The sequence below is a fragment of the Serinus canaria genome, chromosome 13, assembly GCF_022539315.1.
Source record: "Serinus canaria isolate serCan28SL12 chromosome 13, serCan2020, whole genome shotgun sequence".
Taxonomy (NCBI): domain Eukaryota; kingdom Metazoa; phylum Chordata; class Aves; order Passeriformes; family Fringillidae; genus Serinus; species Serinus canaria.
In genome coordinates, this window is record NC_066327.1 from 11,828,791 (window position 1) to 11,850,828 (window position 22,038).

Below are 22,038 nucleotides of genomic sequence, written 5' to 3' on the forward strand. Positions count from 1 at the left end.
GAGCAGAGCAGCCGAGGAGAGCCGGGCGCTGCCGGCCCCTGCTCCGGCCGGGACCCTGCTCCAGGCACGGCGGGGCAGCCGGGACGTGACCTCCTCCGGGCTCAGCCAGAGCACATGGACGGCAGCCAGCTTTACTTCTCCAGGGGAGAAAAGGGGAAGCGAAAGAGGTGAGCGTGGTGAGTGAGAGCATCCCTGGGCTCACCAGAGGTGCCCTGGGCTCCGTGGTCATCCCAGCGGGATGCTGGCTGGGCATGGCTCTCGGTGACCTTGGGGACCGAGCGGTGTCACAGGAGAGGAACACGCCAACCTCCAGGATGGAGAGGGCTCCCGGCAGAGTGGAGGGTGGAGGTGGGCTTCCCTGGAGTGCTTTCCTCTCGATGGGTGCCTCCTGGCTCCTCTGTCCAGCCCAGAGTGATGTGCCCCCCTGCCAGCACTTAGCCCGTGCTTGGCCGGGTGAACTGGGCAGTGGAAGGGGGAGCAGCCCTTTCCCCAGGACCCTCCGGAGCTGTTGGGGAAAGGATGAGCTGTGGAGGGGAGAAAGGAGGTGGGGGAGGAAGAAGAGGGAGGGGAACAACAGCCAGGGGACTTGAGGGCAGCAAAACCATCCCTGTGCCCTGGGGGGACCTTGGAACCTCACTGCCGTCCCAGCCCTTCCTTGTGGTCAGACTCCCAGGGTTTCATGGGGTTTGGCTTCAGCAGCTCCAAGGGCAGCTGGGCACAGGTCCCCTGGGCTCCTGAAGGGGTTAAGAGAGGAGAGGAAAAGAAGAGAAAGAAAAACAGAGTGTTGGGAGAGAGCAGCTCGGTCAGGGGCTGTTTGCACTGGCTTGGATGTGTCCTCGGCATGTTTATTCCTACTGCACAAGCGGTTCTGCCAGAAGGGAGCCAGACTGCTGAGCACACAGACACACAGCCCCAGCCCAAAATGCTTGGAGACCCCTCTGAGTAGGGAGGTGGTGGTGCTGCCCTGGCCTCAGGGACCCCCAGAGCCCCCACAAGCAGCAGGGCTGCTCTCCTGCCTTGCCTGGACTGCCCGGGCTCTCAGCCTTGGGGGAGCTAGATGGGAAAGGACCTCATATCCCAAGGCCACCAGCCTGCTGTGCTGCTGGGGCCAAGGCCTGGGAATGGGCATGTGCTGGGGTTTGGCTGCTTTCCTGGTCTGGAAAGAAAACACTCCCTTCCCCGGGATGCTCTTTGTTTCCCATGGACAGGCCGAGAGCTGCCCGTGGGGCTCAGAGGGGCCAAACCCTGTACTTGTGTGCACTCTGTCACTGTGCTGTTAAACTGTCCTTTATCCTGGTCCTGGCAGTTCCCAGGCTGAGTGCACCCATCTCTGCTCTCAGTTCCCATCCTACCTCCCTGGGATCAGAGCTGGGAGCCGAGACACTGGCCAGGGCTGCAGGTTTGAGAGGCAGCAGGGAGCTGCTCCCTGTTTCTTAGCAGCACAGTTCTGTTCTCCAGGGAGCCTTAGGGCTTCAGGGGTGCCTGGAGCTGATGGTGGGGGGGCTCACAGTGGGGAGGACAGAGCTGCTGGGCTCAGCAAACCTTGGCTGAGCTGTCAGGTCTGCTATTGACCTTGGATCTCTGCACTGGCAGGTCACATCCCCTGATCCTGACAGCCTCAGGTCACGGCGCCTCATTTGTCTGTTCAGGAGGACCTGAGCAGGGTTGTGACAATGTCAAACACGGCTGTGAAACCCAGCAGTGGCTGTGCCAGCCCCCAGGATTCCCTGGGAAGTTCTGCAGCCTGGTTTGGGGCCTGGGGAGATGAGATGCTCTAACTCAGTTGTCCCAGCTCAGGCAGCCCTGAATGCTCAGAGGTTGTTTAAACTGGATTTTCGAGCCCCTGTGGGGTTTTCTGCTTAGTTGCTGTCTTGTGCTTTATGTCTGCTGAGGCTGAGCTCCCTGGGGCCACTGAGGCTGCAGGATGAGCTGTAACTCCACTGCCAGAAAGTTCATCCCACTCATCTCAGGGCTGTGGGATGAGTTCTAATCCCATTGCAGGGTGAACCCCAACTCCACTGCAGAGGCTGCCCTGTCCTCCCCACCCAACACAGGTTTTGGCACAACCCTCAACAGGCATCTGATAACCAGGGGTGACCCCATGCCCATAGTGCTCGCCTCCAGGAGCAGGGTTTTGTTCAGTGAGAGTTCCTTCATTCCTCTCCCAGGAAATGTGAATTGGTCGTGCCTGGGAAATGCGTGAAGGCGCCACTGTGCCAGCCCGCCCTCCCTTCCCTCCCTCTGGCAGCTGCTGCTGGAGCTCTGAGGGGAAATTTGGGTGTGGGACCTGCTGTGCCAGAGAGCTGGTGGCTGCAGAGCCGGGATGTTCCTGCAGGATGAGTGAGGAAGGTGAGCTGCCCCGGGCAGACAGGGATGTGTGGAGAAAAAAGCTGCCAGAACCTGGCTTGCCAATCCAGCTCACCTTGCAGCCATGGTGGTGCCAGTCCTGGGGACAGCTGTGCCACACTGACCAGAGCTTGATTATTCAGTTCATCTTCTCTCGTACCTCTCTGGTTTTTACATTTCATTTGAGCTTTGAAAAGGCTGAGCTGCAGTTTCATCCCTGGCTTCCTGTCATCATCTGGAGCTGAGGGGCCAGAGGTGACACCTTGGGCTACCATCACCTTGGGCTGAGCTGGCAAACCTGGTACTTTGCTCCCCAGAACTGCACTGAGAAGAAGGGCTTGGGGCAGCTGTGAGAGCCAGGCTGGGGTTGTCCTCATTCCCTGGAATGCGGCAGCTGGAGCTGGGGTCAGGGTTCAAGCTGAGCAAAGGGCAGGACAGGCTGGGACCTGCCCTGCGTGGGCCTGTCATGCAGTCAGGACATGGGCAGCTCCCAGGATTGTCTGGTTGGGACCCCCAGGTCAGATGGGCCCCTTAGGGGTGGCAGGAAGGGGAAGATTCACTGCTGAACCCAGCCAGGAGGGCAGAGCAGGATCAGTGCCGTTTGGCTGGAGTGCACAGACTGATGTTCGATGGATGCAAACCCTGTGGAGCAGCAGGGTTTCTTGGAGACTGGGCTGAGCAGTGCGAGGAGGGGAGTGGGTGTGCTGAGCATCAAAACCTGACCAAAACCCCTATGGAATGGGGGTGGCAGAGTGGGGCAAATGCCCTCTGAGGCTGTGCTGGGATGGCTGTGCTGGGGTACAAACACATTTCACCCTGAGTGCAGCCCAGCCTGCACCGTGCTGCCCTCCAAGGGGCCAGCATCCCTTTCCTGCTCCCCATCCTGCTCCCCTGCCTTCCTCAGGGCCCGGCAGCCTCTGCTCCAGGGAGCTGCCCAGGGAGAGCTCCACTCCTCCCTGACCCGGAGGGATGAGCCCAGGGCCGGAGGAGCCGTGCAGCAGCTCAGAGGGATGCGATCTGCCCACATCTAGCCCTTCCTTCCAGCGTGGGGTGGAGAGGGAGGGGACATGGTCCAGCTGGCCGGCATGCCACTGTCATCCTCCTCCTCCCTTGCCTCGCTCAGCGCTGACTCACGCCCGCTCCCCCGGTGCCCGCAGCCCCCGTGCCCATCCCCAGCATTCCTCTGCTGCCTCTCCCCAGCAGCTGCGGGCACGGGATGCGGGCACAGGGCACCCACTGCGGGACCGGGCTGGGGTGCTGCGGATCGCAGGGGTTGCACGGGGACAGGAATTCAGGAATGTTGTTTTTTCCATCCCCGTTTCCATCAGGTAGTAAATCAGTGCTGGAAAAGGCTTTTGTTTTCCCCAGCACGCTGCCGGCTGCTGTGCCTGCCTGCCCTGAGCCAGGACTAAGCCATCCCTGCCCACACTCGCAGGTCTTGCTCCTCAGGGGGCAGGAATCCCTTGTCCTGCCGAGGGAGGCAATCACATCCATCCCACTTTCCCTGTGTCCCTTCCCTGAGCACTGGGCCTTGCCAGGGAAGGCTTTCCTCCCTCCCTCCACCGTGCACAGCCCAGCTGTGTCCCTCCTGCTGCCATCCCCTTCTGGCTGTAAGCAGGCTGGCTCTGCCATGGAAGGATATTGCGGTGGCACAGGTGACACCTGCAGGGTTCAGCACTGGGGTCCTTGTGCAAGGGAAATCACCCCACAGGCAGCTCGGCTGTGCTTTCCCCCAGCACACAGCCCAGCCGTCCTGGCCAGGTATCCAGGGAGCCGGGAGGGATATTGGATTGCAGCAGACGGGAGCGTGGCTGTGCACAGGGCAGCCAAACGCTTCTGGTGACACCCGAGGTGTCTCCGGTGTCAGCTGTGAGGGCAGAGCTCCCTTACAGAGCCACAGCGATGCGGGGCTGCCCGGGGGGGATGCAGCCGCCCCTCTCCTGAGGGAAAGGGCCACGGGAGGAAGGTGCCACGTGGAGAAGGAAGGTGCCCAGCTCCCCTGAGGGGACATTCAGCTGCTGGCACAGGGGAGGTGTAAAGCTCCCCAGATGTATACATTGCAGCTGGGCTATTTTGGAAAGGGACTGGGCCGATCTTGTGACTGGAGCTGGGGACTGCAAGTCTGGGCAGCAGGGTCCTGCCTGAGTGACAGCGACCCGCTGCCTGACCCGGGGAAACCCGAGAGCCCCGCGGTGCTGGGGACGGCTTTCACACCCCTTCCCGGCTCGTTTCATGGTGATGAAAACCCAGCGAGGGGCAGGGATGTGGCTGAGAACAACACAGGAAAGCGGGGACAGAGCCAAAGTTTGGGTGTGAATCTGCCCCTCACTTCATGGCACTCCCGTGGCTGGGCCACTCACGGTGCCCAGGGCTGTCCTGGAGGTGCCCCCCGTTTTTTACAGCTGTGCCACCTCCTGGCCCCGCGCTGTGTCTGGGACAGAACAGCCCAGGCTCTGCAGACCCCCAGCCGGGTGCCGGGAGCAGATGGAGACAAAGACTTTCAGCAGACCCCGTCTCCCCCGGGCTCAGCAGCCTGAATGCCAGCAACGCCTGCCAAAAATATTTGTGTGGGACGTGGAAAGTTAACTTTAGTTTTCCTTTTTTCAATAGCTGGGGGGGGGAGGGTGGCAGGGTGTGAGAAAGGCAGGTGGGGGGGCTGTGCATCACTCGCCAGCGAGTGGGCAGGAAGAGAAGTCGAGCAAAAGATCTCCTTGCTGCCAGATTTCAACACTTTGTGAATTGAAGGATTTGTTGTTGTTGTTGTTGTTGTTGTTATTATTCCCTCCCCAGCCCCATTTTGCAGCTTCTCGTAGGGACTTGTTGCCATAAGGAAGCATGAGGAGCCTCTCAGAAGGACACAGTGAACAGCTGCTTTTTGGGACTCTGAGCTGGGCACCGGCACCCCGTTTGGGTGGCCTCTGGAGCTTCACCCCTGAAATGCTGTCTGAAATTACCCCCACCCCTCTTTACAGCCTTTGTTTGCAGGTGGGGGCTATCTCAGTCTGGCTTTGTGGCTATGGCTGCTGTTGCTGCTTGCTATTGCCAGCACAGTGCTGCACCCGAGGCATTTATACACACCCTACCTGCTGGTATTCCAACAGACAGGATCAGCCCACAGCTTCTGCTAGAGATCCATGGTACTCATAAATATTCCCCTCCTGTGCTGCTGTAGAGCCCAGGATCTGTGTCCTGGGAGAAGGAGGCTGCTCTCTCTCACCTCTGTGCCAGCCTGGCCCCCAGCAGGGCAGCAGAGGCCTGGCTCAGTATTTCAGTGCTGTGGGCAGCCCTTTCCCAGCAGAGTGTCCTCAGGGAACACCAGTGCCCGGGTCTCAGCAGGAAGGGTTTGCCTGGGGAGCACCAGGGCTGTGGGTGTCACTCCCAGGAGATGCCCGTGAGTGGAAAATGCTCCCACACAGAAGGGGATGGCTCTGGAAGATGCTTTCAGGGAGTACCAGCTCCCCCAGCAAATTGTCAAGGCAGCTCTGGTGTTGGATGGACTTGATTGTGCTGCCCCAGAAACCTGCTCCCTTGGGATAGGGTGAGGAAATGGGAGTGGGGAGGTGCAGATCCCCCCTGAGAGGTTCTCTGCCCACCCACGCTGGGCTGGGGCTATTTTGGGCAATTTTCTCTTTGTCCTCATTTGAGATAAACTGGCTCTCTCCAGCTCCAACAACTTGCCATGTGTCTAAGGAAAGATGTGGGTGGCTTCCTGCAACTATTGATCCCCCAAATTACGTAAAGAGGAGGGTGAAATTTCTTTTTCAGAGAGAAACATTGACATTTTCTCCTCAGGTTCTCTTTGCAAATCTGTGCTGAATAATTGCAGCAGAGAGAGGCAGGAGGAAGGATTTCAAGAAGGGCAGAAGATTTCCTTTGGGCGTTCTCCAAAAAATGCAGCCTTGTGTTTGGGAAATGCCCAAGTGCCTGCTTTCTAATCTGCCTTCTTTTCCAAAATAACCTTGCTAAGGACAGGAAAAGTTTTGCAGAGAAGCTGTGTGAGCCTCGAGGAAGCTGCAGGGCTGTTCCTGCCAGAGCTTAACCTGCAATGTTGACCTGGTGCTTTTCCTTATTTTGCTGAGAAACCTTGCAATAACTCAGGGAGGGGTTTGGGATGAGCAGGAACCCCTTTTCCTCCCCAGCTGGCTGTTAGCTGGGGAAATCCATCCTGGCCCAGGTGCCCTGGGTGCTGTGGATCTCCCAGGAGGTGCTTCCCTGGGACCAGCCTTGCCATGAGCAGGGCTGGGTGATGTTGTGTGAGAGCACTCACAGGAATTTCCGTACACTGTAACCCATATCCTGTCCTGGGAGAGATGACATCCCCCTCTCCCAGCTGATAACTTGTCTGTGTTGGTGCGTGGCTTCGTCATCCAGCAGGATTTGTGCCTGGCAGGAGGGAAGTGTGTCTGTCTGCGCCTGTCCTGACGCCGCATGAGTCACTCAATGGTTAAACACAGTTTAGCTGAATGCTGGAAATTTTCCTTTTTTGTTCCTGATAACCCTGAGCAACATCCTCAGGGGTTTGGTTCTTGGCTGAACACTCCCAGCTCCAGAGCAGTGGTGCTCCAGTGCTGAGCACTGACAGGGATGACACAGCCTCATCTGGGCTGACAAAGCGAGGGGAGCCAGGCACAGGCTGCTGTCCCCAGGGTGAGGATGGATGGATGGATGAATTTCCAAATTCCCAAATTGCATCTCAGGGGGTCCTTCCTCATGGGAAGTGGTCCTGGAGCTGGAGTTGGGTTGGGGTTGGCTGGGAGGTGCTCTGTGGCCATAGGAAATCACAAGAATACTCAACATTCCTCCTTCCCTTTACACAGGTCTTTGGATGCTGGTCCTCTGCCTGGAGAAGAGAAATTCCTGCAAAATCCTCCTTGCTGGGGTCTGCCTCCCCTGGACACATCCCTCCATCCAAGTCTCCAAAACCTGCCTGCTCCAGTGGCATCGTGCCTGATCTTCCTGCAGGAATAGTAAAGCTGAGCTTCTGCCTGGCATGTGGCTGCCCTCCCTCATGCTGCCCATGCTCTGAGGGAGGATCCATCCACCCCCCTGGCCATGCAGAGCTGTTTGGCAAGGCTGTGGAGTGCCAGTGAAGGAAATAAGTGAAGAAAGATGCTGAGGACAAGGCTCCAGCAGTTCTGCCTCCACCCCCAGCCCAGCTGCCCCATGCCTGGCGAGGCTGAGCTGCCCCCCTGTGTCGGTGGGACAGCCAAGGGGGACACTGAGGGGTACAGTGGCTGTTGGCAGGAGAGGGGCAGCAGAGGGGAGCAGAGCTGCCATCAGCTCTGGGATGCTCCAGCCTCCCAGCCAGGCGAGCAGGAGGCACGGGTGGGACTGCTGGGAGGGAAATCAAGTGGCAGCTGCCAGAGGGACCTCAGGGGGCTCAATGGGGATGCACCACAACCCCCATTGAATGGCAGCAGCCTGGCCTTGGCAGAGGAGCCTGCAGCCCCCTCCAAGTGCCCTGGCTCTGCCCCAGAGCTGCCCCCCACAGCAGACAATCCCAGCCAGGAGTGGAAAGTGGTGAAGATCCAACGGGTCCTCATCAACCCCGACTTTGAGCCAAGGAAAACAGGTAAGAGAAACCCCCTTTGGCCACTGTCCCCTCTGGAAAAGCACTACTGTGCTCCTGGTGAGAACACCCAGCTCTTCCCAGGGCAGGACTTTCCCTGGGTTAGAGGTCCCAGGCTTCCAGCAGAGCTTCTGGGACTAATTTAGCTTGAGATGATCTCTCTGGCCTTAAAAATAAGGAGGAATCTGTGGCTTTTCTTGGGAGGGGGGTGGGAAGGCAGCAGGCGGGTTCCCACTTGTCTCCAGGAACTCAACCCATCCCTCAGTAGGGCATGACCAGGATGGAGTTCCCAGCCCTCACCCTGGCCATGGGGCTCGGTGGGATCCTGCTCAAGAGTGATCAGGACCAGCTCCTGTGGCATTGTCTGGGACAGGGACACCGCTCCTCCGTCCATTTGGGATGGCCAAGTGTTCCTCACATGGCTTTGGGACATTTTTGTCAGCCCCTGGTTTAAGCACTATGTGCTTTATTTTGAGCTGGTTGGTTCCTACAATGCTCTCTGCCATCGCCTCACTTCACTACCCCGTGCCACAGCTATTCCTCCCCCCGTGACTGTCCCTCCAGCCATAGTGACACACCTACAGGCTCATACCTAGGGTTCCTGGGGCTGCTGCCATGCCTGGAATGCCCCACCTCCCTGTGGGAGATGCTCCTCTTACAGGCATTGGACCCATTTTTAAACCCTGCTTCCACCCTCCTTTCTATTTTGCTCCTGCCCAGCTGTTATCTCAGCTGCCACACAGTGCCAGGGCAGGTGTGTCCCTGTCCCATGGGATGGCATTATGGGATGCTGCTGCTCAGCTCAGAGCCTGGCTCTCCCAAGGTAGCCCCCAGGACTTGGTGGGATGGGGTGGGACTGACTAGGGACAAACCCAGTGTCCAGAACCCAGTCCCTGCCTTTTTGCAATGTCAGGCATCCTCCAAACCAGCGGCTTCTGGATGGGACACAGGCTGGGAAGCTCAGCCAAGCCCTTTGGCTCACAGCTGCCCCAGCAGCATCGTGTTTCAGGGCTCAGCACACAAACCAGATGGACCCAAATAGTCTTCCCATTTCTCACTGCTCCGGGATGGCAGATCTGTGGTGGGGAAAGGTCAGGCCTGACTCTGTCCAGGCTCAGCATTTTCCTAATCCGCGCCGCAATCCAGAACTTTTGCTGCCAGCCTGGAATTTTAAAGTAACTCAACAGGTTTGTTGGAAAGAGTTTGTCTGTCCCGTTTCCTCCCCCTCCAAGTGAGATCACCACCAGCCACTGCCTGCAGGACCCGTCAGACTTTCCAGAGCCTGCGGGCAGGATGTCACCGAGGGTCCTGGGAGCAGGGACCTTGCCAAAAGCCTGCAGGTTTGGGGGAGAGAGCTTTGGATCAGTGCAGGTGAGAGGAAAGGGCAGGTGCCCTCTCAAGTGACACTAGGGCTGTTCCTGCAGCAGGCTGCTTGCAGGAGCATCCCTGGGAGATGTCAGGCTTGCTCCTCTTCTCTTTAGCTGCCATGGGGTACAGGACCTCCCACCTCTTCCAGCTCCTTCAGGAGAAGAGGGCACATCCATCCACAGCCAGAGTGGTGCAGGGCTGGCCCTCGGAGCCGGGAGCCAAACGGGTGCCCCACCTTGAGCTGTGTGGACCCACCCAGGCGGGTCCCAGGTGCCCCTTTGGTCCCCATCCAGGAGCCCAGGGCCAGGCTGGCTGCTCTCAAATATCCAGCAGGGCAGCCCGGGCTGGCTGGCACCTCTCAGGGCAGGCTGGGGAGTGCAGGAGCCCCGGGAAGAGGCAGAGGCTGGGAGATGCAGGAGGCAGGACTGGTTTCTCTGTCTGGTGTGCAAATAAACGGAAGGTTTCACTCCCTGGGGGCTGCAGAGCCAGCGCCAGGCTCCCTCAAAAACCAGGAAAGCGCAAAAAAGCACAGAGGGGCAGGAAGAAAGGAAATTAGAAAGGCAAAAAATCAAGCCAAGAGCTCATCCTGAGGTGTGGACAGGCTTGGGAAGGGGGTGAGGCCCGTCTCACCCGCAGCCAGGGAGCTCTGCAGCCCTAGAGGGGTGGTGGAGGCAGGAGGTGATGCTGGCTCCCCAGGGATCGTCTGTGGTTCCCTTGTGACTGAGAGAGACCAGCCCTGGCAGAGGGGGTTGAGGGCTGTTCCCAGGAGGTCCCCAGGGCAGTGAGACCCGTGCTGGATTTTTGTCTCTGGATTTTTGCCTCCCTCCAAGAGCTTCAAAACTTTAGCACTGAGGAAACCTGCGGGAAGGGGAAGCTCCACACCCCCAGCAGCGTCTGAAACGTAAGGTGCTGCGGGGGGAGGAGGAAAAAGGGTGAGGGGCTGGGTAAGGAGGTGTCCCGGGATGGGTAAGAGGATGCTCCGGACTGTTAAGGGGAATGCGCAGGGTTGGGAGAGAGGGATGCCCCAGGACGGGATAAGGGGATGCCCCGGAGTGGGAAGGGGATGCGGGGAGCTGGGTAAGGGGATGCTCCGGGCTGGGTAAGGGGATGTCCAGGGTGGGTAAGGGGATGCCCAGGCTTCTCCCCTCCCTCAGCTGGCTCAGGGGCGGACCCAGCCGGGACGAGAAGCAGCAGAGCAGGAACATCGGGGGCGGCGGGGCGGCTGCCAGAGTGGCCGGGCGGGGGGACCTCTCCCGTCCGGTCGGTCTGTCTGTCGGGGCGGGCAGGGGCAGGGGCAGTGCCGGCGGGACCCGCCACCCCCCCCGGCCCGGCCCCCGCCCGCCGCCCCCCCGGGCCCGCTCCGAGGGCGGAGCTGCCGCAACTTTCCTGCCCGCCGCCTCCTCCCCGGTGCAGTCGGGCTGCGCGGGGAGGCGGCACCGGCACCCGGCACCGCGGGTACGGTCGGGCTGGAGGGGTAGGGGGGCAGGGACCGGGGGGCTCCGGGCGGCGGCCGGGGGTGCCACTGCAGAAGGGACTGGGCAAGGACGCTGTGTGGGCACGCAGAGGGAGTGCAGCGGGGCTGTCGGGGTCTGGGGGTGTCCGGGGTGCCGGGGGGTGGCAGTGCGCAGGGGGTGCTTCGGGGTCCGGGCAGCAGGGGCGGGGGACGGGAGTGCATGCCCAGATGTCCCGTGGGTGCGATGGTGGGCGAAGGGTGGGCGATGGGGCGCGCACAGCCGGAGCTCAGCGGGGTTTGTCCCCAGGAATGAACGGGGCAGGTGTCGCTTCCATCCGCCGGCTCCCGGGTGTCCGATGTGGGTGTGGGAGGCACGGCGAGGACACACGGTGGGGACGTGGAGGGACCTGGGGGTCCTCCGCGGGGCTCGCAGGGCCGCACCTCACTGATCCACAGAACTTCTTCCCAGGCGATGTTCCCTGTCCCCTGCGTCAGGGACGTGACCTCCCCTGGCCATGCCACCCATGCTGGGGACACGAGGTCTGGCCCTCGGCTTGGCAGCCAGCAGGATGGATCCTTTACGGATTGTGCAAGGGACAGGCAAAGGCCCCGTTTCGTTCCGCCGCCCTCCCCGCTCTGCCCACCCCGCAGGGACACTCCGAGCCATTTGACCTTCTCGGGCCGGGCCGGCGCCGCTGGCTCGGGGCACCGGCCCGGCGGGGCTGTCCCCGGGACCTTGCAGCCCGGGATGGGTCGCAGCGAGTTCCAGCAGCTTTGGGCACAAAGGGCTGGGACGCACTTCCCAGGCAGGATGGATGGAGTCCCCGTGGTACCCGGCCGCGGGACGGGCTGGTTCTGCTGCCCTCGGGGTAGATGGATGGCAGGGCTGGCTGGGGGAGGTCTGCCCAGATCCAGCTGCCTTTCCAAAGATAAGGGCTTAATTTTAGCCAGCTGGGGAAGGTGCTGCCTCCACTTGTGTGGTAGCAACAACTTCTTCTTGCCCAATGTGGACACATGTAGGGCTGGGGCTGCTCACTGCATCTCCCAGGAACTGGGGATGTGCAGGGGCAGACAGCCCCCACTCAATTAACCCTCACCACCCCCTTCTCCTCCCCCTGTGTGGGAATTGGGTGCCCCAGGACTTGCTGCTTGGAGACTGTGGGGCCATTTCAGCAGGATTTGGGTGCTGAGTGCCAGCCACGGCTGGGGAGGCAAACAGCTCCAAATCCAGCAAAGCCCCTGCGAACAGAGCACAGGCAAAACTTGCAAGCGCAACGAATTTTCTTGCTGTGCCACATTTTGTCACTGGCAGAGGCACCCGTGTGGAGAGGCCCAGCACAGAGCGTCTGCCAGGCAGGAGAGGTTGATCCCATCACAGCACCCACCACTTGAGCTGAATCTTTTGGGGCTGCAGGGCCAGCATGGATAAGAACTTCATGGAGGTTTTTTATCTGGGGCATAGGAGAGCTGGAAGCTGGGAATGAGGCAGAAAATTGTCATCTTTCTATCCATATGTTTGAATCATATCCGTTTCTAGCTAGCTCAGCTGCCTGTCTGTGCTACCCTCTGTGTTTTGCTAGCTGCAGATTATTTGGGATATCTGGGAGCTGGAGGGGAATGTGTGCACAGACTTAAATGTGTGTGAGCTGGTACGCGTTGCAAAAAATCCTGCACAGCTGTAGCTGGGGCAAGGGGCCAGCTTGCTGCTCTGCCAAAAAACCTGCTTACATTTCCTCAGTGGCCAAAGTCCTCAATGTTTGGGTGAAAACACTGGATCTCCTCTCCCCAGCGCTGCCTGGCTGTGGATGTGCACTGGGGTTCGTGTCAGGTGGCACAGAGCGTGTCCTTCTGGAAATGGGGTTTGTCTTGGTCTTGCTCTTGGTTTTGCCAGTGGGATTTTACCAGCAAGAGGCACCATTTGGGTTGACCACAGAAGTCCAAGAAATGTTTGGATATGGGAAAAAGTGCCTGCTGGTTATGGATGGTGGGTGTTCTGTCCAGGGGGTGGTCTGGTAGGACACCCTGAGCATGGCCAAGCTGGGCTGCAGCACCAGGATAGCTGAGCATCCAGGCGTGGAGCAGGCCAGGGACAGAGCCCAAACTGAAGACTTTGGAGTCGCCTGCCAGCTCTGACTCTGATATTTCACATGACCTGTGGCACCCTGCAAGTCCCATTAAGGCTTGGGTACCTCTTGTCTTCTGCATACCAGGCACAGCTTCCAAGTCACTTTTTCCTTCCTGTGACATCCCAGCCACGTCAGGACCATCCACTTTCACTGAATTTGTCAGTTGAGTGAAACTGCAATTTAGGCCAAATCTTTATCCTATTTCAGCCCTCGGAGTCCATCTTAGGGCAGGAGGGGTCACAAGCCATGTCTGTAACATCCTTCATCTCCATTTGGGGTCAGATGGTGATTCCAGCCTTTCCTGGCTGGACTTCAGACATCCTGCTTTAGCACCCTTCAGGAGGATCCATCCTTTGCATGGAAAGCTGAGATGGAAGGAATTTTTTTCCCCCATCTGTCCAGGAAGTGAGAGTAACAAAAATGCCTTTCATCACCTTCGTCATCCTCTCTCTGGAGGAGAGAGCACTGCACATGCTGTGGGAAGGATGACTGACAGCTTGGAGAGAAGCTGTTAAGCCTTGCACTTGGGGGATGTTCAGGAAGTCACCCCTGGAGCAACGGAAAACCTACAGAGCAAGAGCCTATATAAATATATAGATAGAGATCTGTAGGCTTCTGTGGCCAGAGCTGGAGTGTGTTAAACCAGAATAGCACCTGGAGCTGCTTGTGTGTGCCAGGACTCCAGCAGTTCCATGGGGCACAGGATGCAGAGGGAGCACCTCCTGCAGCACCCCTGGGTCACAGAGAGACTCAGGGTTGGCCCAGCAAGGGCACATGGCAGTGGAGAGGGCTGGTGGGGCTCGTTGGCTTGGAAAAAGATGGGACATTTGGAGAGGGGAGATGTTTCCCTCCCGAGGGACAGTGTCATGGCAAGCCAGTGTATGGGAAGGAAGGAAGGAAGGAAGGAAGAAGGAGGACGGAAGGAAGGAATGAAGGCAAGTCCGTAAGGTAATTCCTGTCCTGAAGTAATCGCAGGAAGTAGACGGACTGAATATGCCGACCGTCACGGATCCTTCCGTACTGTCAGTGCCTTCCTTCCTTACTTCCTGCCTTCCTTCCTGTCCTTCCGTCCTTCCGTCCTTCTTCCCTTCCGTCCTTCCTTCACTTCCGTCCTTCTTCCTTCCGTTCCTTCTTCCTGCCGTCCTTCCTGCCTTCCTCCTCCTTCCTTCCTTCCTTCCTTCCTCCGTCCTTCCTCCTTCCCTTCCTCTGCCTTCCGTCCGTCCTTCCTCCTCCTTCCTTCCTTCCGTCCTGCCTTCCTCCTGCCGTTCCTTCCCTTCCTTCCTTCCTTCCTTCCTTCCTTCCGTCCCTTCGCCTTCCGGCCTTCTGTCCTTCCTCCTTCCTGTCCTGTCCTTCCTTCCTTCCTGCTTAGGAAGGAAGGAAGGAGGGAGCTAGCTGTCACCTGTTGGAATTTGTTCTGGGCTCAGGGTAAGGGGTGGAAACCAGTTCCCAGTGCCCTTGGACACATGTAATCTTTTTACTTTCACCTCCTTCCTGAAGGCAGCTTTGGCTGCCTTCAGCCCCACACCCCTTTTCCTTCTCCTCCCCAGCACCTGGACATTCTCAGTGGATTCACCTCCCTCCTGCCTGCCTGGGGCTGCAAGCTGGCAGGAGATGGCCAGGAAGGATGAAAGAATGTTCCCTGTGGCTGGGAGGGGAGTGTGTGGTATAGAAACTGCCCCAGGTGACAGAATCCCTCCAGACACCATGGCACATGGATAAGGGCTCTAGCACTGGGTGAATAACCTCATCCCCTAGCTCAGGCTGCAGCAATTTCCTCTGGACTGCCAGAGGCTTCTTTGTCTGTGTCATAAAAATTGGATGTGAAGAGCAATTCTTACCCTCACTATCCCAAGCAGTATCCTGAGGGATCAATTTCCAGTGGGCCCAGGTGGAACAGCCCAGGAATGGCAGGTGCTGGGTGGGCAGGGGCAGAGGGGCTGCTGAAAGACTGGAGGGGATGGGTATGGATGGAAATGGATTGCAGGTAGGGGATTTTAGGTGGAGAAGTCCACCCTGCAGCACACCCTGGCCGGAACAATGCCAAGGCTGTGGCGACAGCAAGGGATGGAGACACCCGGGGCAAAATCCCGGCGGGCAAATCCCGGCATTGGTCCCAGCTACATGGGAGCATATCTGGAGGCTAGTCCAAGCGGGAACGGGCTGGCCAAGAGCTGAGTCATCCCTCCAGCACTGAGGAGATCCCCCAGGGCCCCTCGTTTGCCGTTAAAAGGCAGTAGCAAGAGCAAGAGGCTGCGAAATAGCTCCGCCGAGAGCTCGGCTTCTTAGGCAGCCCCGGCCTCCGAGGAAGCGGGGATGCTCCGCTCGGAGCACGAAACCCGCAGACATCTGGAGCCTGTGGCTTCTTTCTCAACCGCTCCTTGGCCGTGTTTCTCCTCCGTTTCGGAGATAAAGGCGGCGAGGGTGACCCCGCGGAGCCGGAGCCGCGGTGCTGGCCGCCCTCCAGCCAGCCCGGCCGGAGGAAGCAGCGGCCCCGCTCTGTGCCGCCGCCAAAGCAAATAGAAATGGGGCGGAAAACAATGCTGGGCGCGAACGGGGGGACTCGGGCCGCCGGCGTCGCCGCTGCTGCCGGGCTCCTCGTCCGCAGGAGAGTTTCCACTGGCATCTCTGCCCCCTGCCCAGATAAAACCCTCCTGTCGGGCAGCCTGAAGACTTCATGCAGGGCATCCTGCACACCTGAGCTGTGTGCAAGGACTTGCTGGGTGCTGAGGGAGGCAGGAGGGATGAAGGGTGAGGAACAGGAGTTGCCCAGCTTCCAGCAGCCCTCCTGCTAACCGTGGGCTCGCTGGAAGGATTTGGCTTAGTCATCCATCCCTTTCCCTTGCTGGTAGGCTGAGCCACTGCTGAAAATATCCTGGAAGACTCCCAAGCAGCACAGAAGGCAAGAAAATTAGGAACACATGAAGGAAGGGAAGACGGGAAGGGATGGGATGGGAAGGAAAGAGGAGCAAGGCTGGGAGCAGGCTGCCTTGGCCACCACCTCCCTGCTGGGGCCAAAGCCAGAGCAGAGACACCATCAGAGCCATGCTGGCAGTGCCTTTGGAGAGGGGCTGCACCTTTGCTGGGTGCGGGGCTGGTGCCGATGGTCGGCGCTGGTGTCTATGCCCAACAGTGGCCTCGGCAGGGTGGGGGACACTGCCCTTCCCACGGGTGCTTTCGGGGGGGCAAGCTCATAGGAAATGGCTCACCCTGAGAAAATGCATTCCCGGCAGCTCCACATCCTTTCGGTCTTAGGGAAGGGCTGGTGCCCTGACCTTTGTCCGGCACAGGAGAAGCCCAGCGGCACTGGGCTGCGAGCCGCGGGGCTCGGGCCAGGCTTTTAGCACATTGCTTTTAGCGCTTAGTGTTGAGTCCCGAGGCGCGAGGGTGGCTCCTCGCAGTATCCGTGTCTGTGTCCAGATGGGCAGGATCTGCACAGCTTCTGTCGGCTGCTGCCATCTCGTGTTGCTCCACACGAGTCTCTCACCAGGGCTGCCCACAGGGGTCGGGGTGGGCTAGCATCTCCCCTGGGTTTATGTCCTGCCCTCTCGGGGCTGAGCATGCCGGGATTCGGGGCGAAGGGCTGGGGGACACCAGCTGCCTCTTCCCCGCCTCTGTCCCTTTGAGCCGGGGCCGAAGCCATGTGAGCTGCAACCGGAGACCCGCTCCGAGAAATTCCTTTCCCATGTGGTCAGTGCGGTGGGTGCGCAGAACCCAGCTGAAATACGGGGTGGGGTGGTGGAAAGGTCCTGAGTGTCACTAGGTGTCCCCTGGGCTTTCCCATCTGTCCCAGCATCTTTGTGATGGTCCCCGTTGTCCCCGGACCGTGTATCCCAGCCCCGGTGCATTTCTCCTCCCTTCTCCCACCTGCCAGGGAAGGAGTCGGGATGCCGGGGGATACCTGGAGGAAGGGCTGCCAGTCCTGGGGGGGAGAACTGCCGCCCCACATTCCCTCTGAGGGTTCTAATCCCCCTCTCCTCTCTGCCCAGGTCTCTCCCGAAGCGCCAGCCTCTCGGAGAAGGAGCTGAAGGAGGCGAAGGCGCGGAGCCAGAGGATCGCGGCTCAGCTCACCACGGCGCCCGGCCCCAGCTCCAAGGGCGTCCTGCTGTTCCACCGGCGCAGGCAGCGCGTTGACGGGCTCACGGGGGCCGGGCATGGCGGGGGGCTGCCGCTAAGCCCCGCGCAGCCCCAGCCTCGCCAAGGCGCCATGGAGCACACCCAGGGGCAGGGGATGAAGCCGGAGCCTGGCCAGCCTGGCAACCCAGGAGAAGGGATGCTGGCAAACGCCTCCCCGTGCCAGGAGCTTCCTGCTGAAGCCCAGCAGGTCCCACTCAGCGTTTACCTGAAGGAGAACATGGCATCGGCCGCCACCAACGTCGTGCAGGAGCAGGCGGCCAGCGGGACGGAAAGAGGGGTGGAGGGGCTCGGAAATGCAGCAGCCCCTGCGAGGCCCAACACAGCGGCTTTTGTCCTGCCACAGAGCTCCGAGGAGGAGAAGAACGTCAAAGTGCCCGGTGAGGTGCCCGGTGAGGTGCCTAGCGAGGTGCCCAGCGCGCCAGCGGGGACAGCCACAGGGATGGCACCCCCAGGCGGGCAGCAGCAGAACGGGACACATGGCCGGCAGTACTATGAGGTCCATCTCACCCTAGCCAAGCCCAAGCCTGTGAAGAACCGGACGGCCAGACCCTTCGGCACCCAGGCATCCCCTGCCAGTGCCCAGCCGGCCGAGGAACCCCCTGCCCCTGAGCTGCCCCCACCACCAACCTATGCAGAGACCCTCAGCAGCCCTCCACCCCTAACCCGTGTCCGCTCCCCTCCTGCCTACTCGGCCCTGTATCCCAGCCAGGAGCAGAAGGTGCTGCCAGATCCCCTCCTGGGCTGCGGGGTGAGTGGACCAAACCCCTTGCCCAAAACAGGGATCCTGGAGGAGTCGGCTGCACGCAGAGCCAGCAGAAAGTCCATGTTCACCTTCTTGGAGAAGCCGAAGCTGAGCCCCAACCCCGACCTGCTGGACCTGGTTCAGAGTGCAGACAGCAGGAAGAAGCAGAAGGAGCAGGGGGAGCACAGCACCGAGGATGAGCCCTTTGCCCTCGGGGCTGAAGCTGCGAACTTTGTCCCCAACAGCACAGCCAGGGGTGTGCAGCACCTCCCACCAGCTGAGGATGCTCCAGCGTGGTCCTCCTGCCTCAAGTCTCCCACCATCCAGCCCAAGAAGAAGCCACAGCCCAGCCACATCCTCACTGAAGCGAGAGGGAAGGGGGCTGAGCTCTTTGCCCGCCGACAATCCAGGATGGAGAAGTTCATCATTGAGGCTCCCTCCCAGCCTGAGCTGCTGCGGTCGCCATCACCCACCATGTCCCTGCCTCCCTCCTGGAAGTATGACAACAATGCTTACCTGTCACCCATGGTCTCCAGACGCCCCTCCAAGAGTCCCTGCAGGCCCTCCAAAACCCCTCCTGCATCGCTGTATGGCAGCAACCTCATGGAGAACGAGGTGTCCCAGAAGGAGCTGGAGATCTCCAGGCACCAGCCTTACCAGCTCCAGTCTTCTCTCTTCATCCTCTCCCCATCCAAGGGGCCAGCAAGGTCCATGCCCCAGGAGGTGCCTCCACCCAGACCCTCTCTTCCCGACTCCTACCCCTATCCCCAACAAGCTTCCTGCCCGACCTCTCCGTTGCCTCCTTCCCCGGTTTGGCATCCCCCCGTGGTGCCCAGCGCCGGCCAGACCAGTGCCAGCCCTTTCCCCAGTGCTGCCGGGGCTCTGCCCCTGACTCACGAGAGCCGAGCCAGCCCTGCAGCCCCGGCCGAGGTACTGCTGGCCTCGCCCTGCCGCCTGCTGCCGCCCCGGGCAAAGGCAGGATTCCAGGCACCCCGGCCCTCCTACTCCACCAGGAATGCCGGCATCGAGCCGCAGGTGTGGAAACCTTCCTTTTACTACAAGTAGTGGTGGCAGAGAGAAAAATACAGCGGTGCTAGGCTGAGTCCTCCCTAACTAACTGCTCATGGGAGAGCCAAAAGCCAAACCAGCCACAAAAAAAGTTGGGGGGAAGAAAAGAAAATAGAAAAAAACAAGTGGTTGTGAGGCTGCAGTGCTGGGACAGTGGGTGACAGGCGCTGCTGAGCCCTCGGTGCAAGAGGAGCTGAGGAGTCCCGGGGAGGCAGCAGGAACTGGGCACAGAGGTGCAGGATTCCCAAAGAGTCAGCAGGAGCCTGCCTGTCCCAGAGGGCTGCTCTTGCTCTTTTCACCTGGAAACTGTTATGGACCATCACACCTCTGGCTCCCTCCTTCCCTCATCTGTGGCTTTTCCAGCTCTCAGATCTCTGCCTGCTCCTCCATATCCCTTCTGTCCTGGGCTCTTCTCAGCTTCCTACCAAAGCAAACCTGGAGGGGACACACTGCCTTTCTGCCTCACTGTGCCTGCTGCTGGCTCTTCTGTTGCTCCTTCAGGATCTGTCCTCGTTTGCTTCCTCACTGTGGAGGAAGAACTGCATCCCTTGGGGAATGGCAGAGCCAAGTGGTGCTGGGACCAGGGACACTGCAGGGTCCCTGTGCCCACCTGGGCTCAGTGTGGCATGGCTGGAAGCAAAGGATGTGCTGGGATGAGGAGGGTGCTGAGGGTAGGGCTTCTGGGTGATGCTCAGCCCAAGGCTTGTCATCCAGCTGTGCCTCTGCCCATGCCCTCTCACCACTTTCCCCCTGGTGCCAAGTTGCCTTTTGACTGTGCTTTACTTCTCCTGCATTTTTCTTTTCCCCCTCTTTCCGAATACACTCTCTGCGCTGTCACACCTGGCTCTTCTCTTTCCTGCCGCCTGGGGAGCAGTGCTGGGTGATGGATCCTGGGGCAGTGCAAGGGGGGCTCCAAGCATCCCCCAGAGGGAGACTTGAGGAAGCTGCAGGTAATGAGAAGTCCTGGGACATATTTTGGGCAAGGATGATTAACAGCAGGCTCAGCCTTCCCCCCTCCTTGGTGGGCAAGGGGGTGCAGGGTCAAATGTGTTTTGGGGACCCCCTGGAGGGGTGAAATGCACGAGGAGACATCCCCAGCTCTTGTGGGGCTGTGCCAGCATGAATCTTCCCTCGGCACCCTCCTGCCGCTGTACCCCTGCTCTGTGCCTGCGTCCCCCCGAGTAGGGGTCACTAACCCGCTCTCTGTCCCTCTCCAGGACAGGCGCTCGTCCCTCCCTGCATCGCCCACCTGGACGCCCCGGCTGGCGCGGCGCCCGGGCAGCCTGGACGGCTGGGCCAGCCCGGCCTCGGTGCCCGAGCTGGATGAGGGACCCCCCACGTCCCCTCCGTGGAGCGAGAGGTCCCTGTCCCCGCTGCGGCAGGACGCGGACCCCCGCGCCAGCCGGCAGATGCAAGCGCGGCTCGCCAGGAACATCATCAACGCTGCCCGCAGGAAGAGCTCCTCTCCCAAAGCCGTGGGGCTGGAGAGCTCCCGGCCCTTCACCCCCATCTCCGCCGGCACCCCCAGCCTGCCCCAGTCTCCCCGGCTGGGGCCAAGAGCGCCGGCACTGCAGGCTGCCGGCAGCGCGCTGGGGAGCCTGGGCAGCCCCTCGCCCACCCACAAAAGCCCCCTGCGATCGCCCCGGGCGGGCAGCCCTCAGTCTTGTGCCTCCCCCGGGATGCCCCGAGCTTCCTGGGCAGAGGGTCGCCGGCTCCTGCTGCCGTCCAGCGCGTCTCCCTGCCCCGTGCCCAGGCTGTCCCCCGTCCCCAAGAGCCCCCTGCCATCCCCAGTGGTGGGTGGGCGGTCCCCAGCCAAGCGCTGCACTTCCCGGTCCCCGACGGACTCGGACGTCTCCCTCGACTCCGAAGACTCGGGGACCAAGAGCCCGGGAATCCACAGCTTCAACCTCTGTCCCAGGGGCTGGACCAGCAGCCTGCGGCTGAAGACGGGGGCTTTGCCCTCAGGCGCTCCCTGCACCTCCTAGACAAGCCAGCCCCCGCCAAAAACCCTCTCCCTGCACCCGTCAGCCCGGGTGATGCCACCGGGAACACACCAACCCCCAGGGCTGAGGTCCCCAAAAACCAGTATCCCTTCGGAGCTGCCACGACCCCTCTGTGTGCCAGAGGGGTCAGGTGCCTCCCGCCCGCCCGCCGTCCCATGGCCCCGCTCTATTTTTACCACGCTAACCTTTCGGGGCAGGACTGCGTGGTCAGCAGGGAGAGTGGAGCAGCCGCCCCCCCGGCCCGTCCCTCGGCAGTCCCTGCCTGCCAGCCGGCCCCATCCTGCACAGCCAGCATGGGATGGGCTTGGCGGTGCCCCGTGAGCCCTTGTCCCCAGCTCCCAGGTGTTATCCCGGGGCGTCACTGCCGCTCTGCTTCCCTGGGGGGACGCATCAGCTGCGGGTGGGCTGCATCGATTGGATGCCATGACCAGGCTCTCCCAGCCTCTAGATTTGGGTGGTGTCAATTAAAACCAGATTTTGGAGAAGAAAATTTAATTTTTAGTTCCAGCCCCCCCAGTTCTTCACTGCCCTTTTTTCCCCTTTTTTTTTAACTTTTGACCCTTTCTCAAAGAAATTCTCCTGAATTCTTCCTTCCCTAGAGACCAAAAAGAGCCAAAGTTATTTATTGCCATGTTAAGGTGGCTGTTTACAGGTGACCTCCTGCCCTGCCCAGACCAAGAGGGACAGCCCCACCTTGTACTTGTCACTGTCCCCATATCAAGTTCACCACATCCCCATTCCCACTCTGGTGGATGGAGGCACACACAGGAACCAACACGTGCTGTGACAGCCAGGGCAGGCGGGGAACTGTAGGAGCTGAAGGAAATGGTAGAAGTTTCAGAGGGTTTGAAGGAGGTGTTGGCACAGAAGGTGATTCTGAGAATGGGTCCCCACACCTTGGGGCTAGCCCTGGAGAGGAGGTTGTGTTTGAGCTGCCAGGGCTCTAGCATATTCCTGTTCACAGAGACCATCACCCTGCCCTTTCCCCAGGACTCACTGCTGAAGCCAGCCCATCCCCGATCCCTGGAGCACCTCCACACTGCAGCTGTCCCTCCTGGAGCACAGCCCCCCATTCCCAGGACACATCTCCCACCCTGGCTCCAGCAGCCACCACAGCCTGCCTTCACCACACCGCTGTATACCCAGTTCTGAAATAAACCACCGTTATTCCATCCAGGCTGGCTCTGATCTGTCCCCCAGGTGGCCTGGGCACACATGGCACATGGCCA

General features: G+C 60.2%; 1 protein-coding gene across 3 annotated transcripts; it reads left to right on the top strand.

The window, feature by feature from the left end:
* SYNPO (synaptopodin) lies at window positions 1-21,983 on the top strand. 3 transcript variants are annotated; one of them, XM_018915483.3, is made up of 4 exons: window positions 1-167; window positions 7,164-7,918; window positions 16,849-18,773; window positions 20,024-21,983. In XM_018915483.3, exons 2-4 carry the CDS (start codon window positions 7,456-7,458, stop codon window positions 20,789-20,791), a joined length of 3,156 nt encoding a protein of 1,051 aa, XP_018771028.3. In that variant the 5' UTR covers window positions 1-167; window positions 7,164-7,455; the 3' UTR covers window positions 20,792-21,983. The 3 variants fall into 3 exon arrangements, with proteins under 3 accessions (XP_018771028.3, XP_030084978.2, XP_030084977.2); XM_030229118.2 differs by lacking the exon at window positions 1-167 and adding an exon at window positions 2,330-2,349; XM_030229117.2 differs by lacking the exon at window positions 1-167 and adding an exon at window positions 6,903-6,993.
* The last annotated feature ends 55 nt before the right edge of the window (window positions 21,984-22,038 follow it).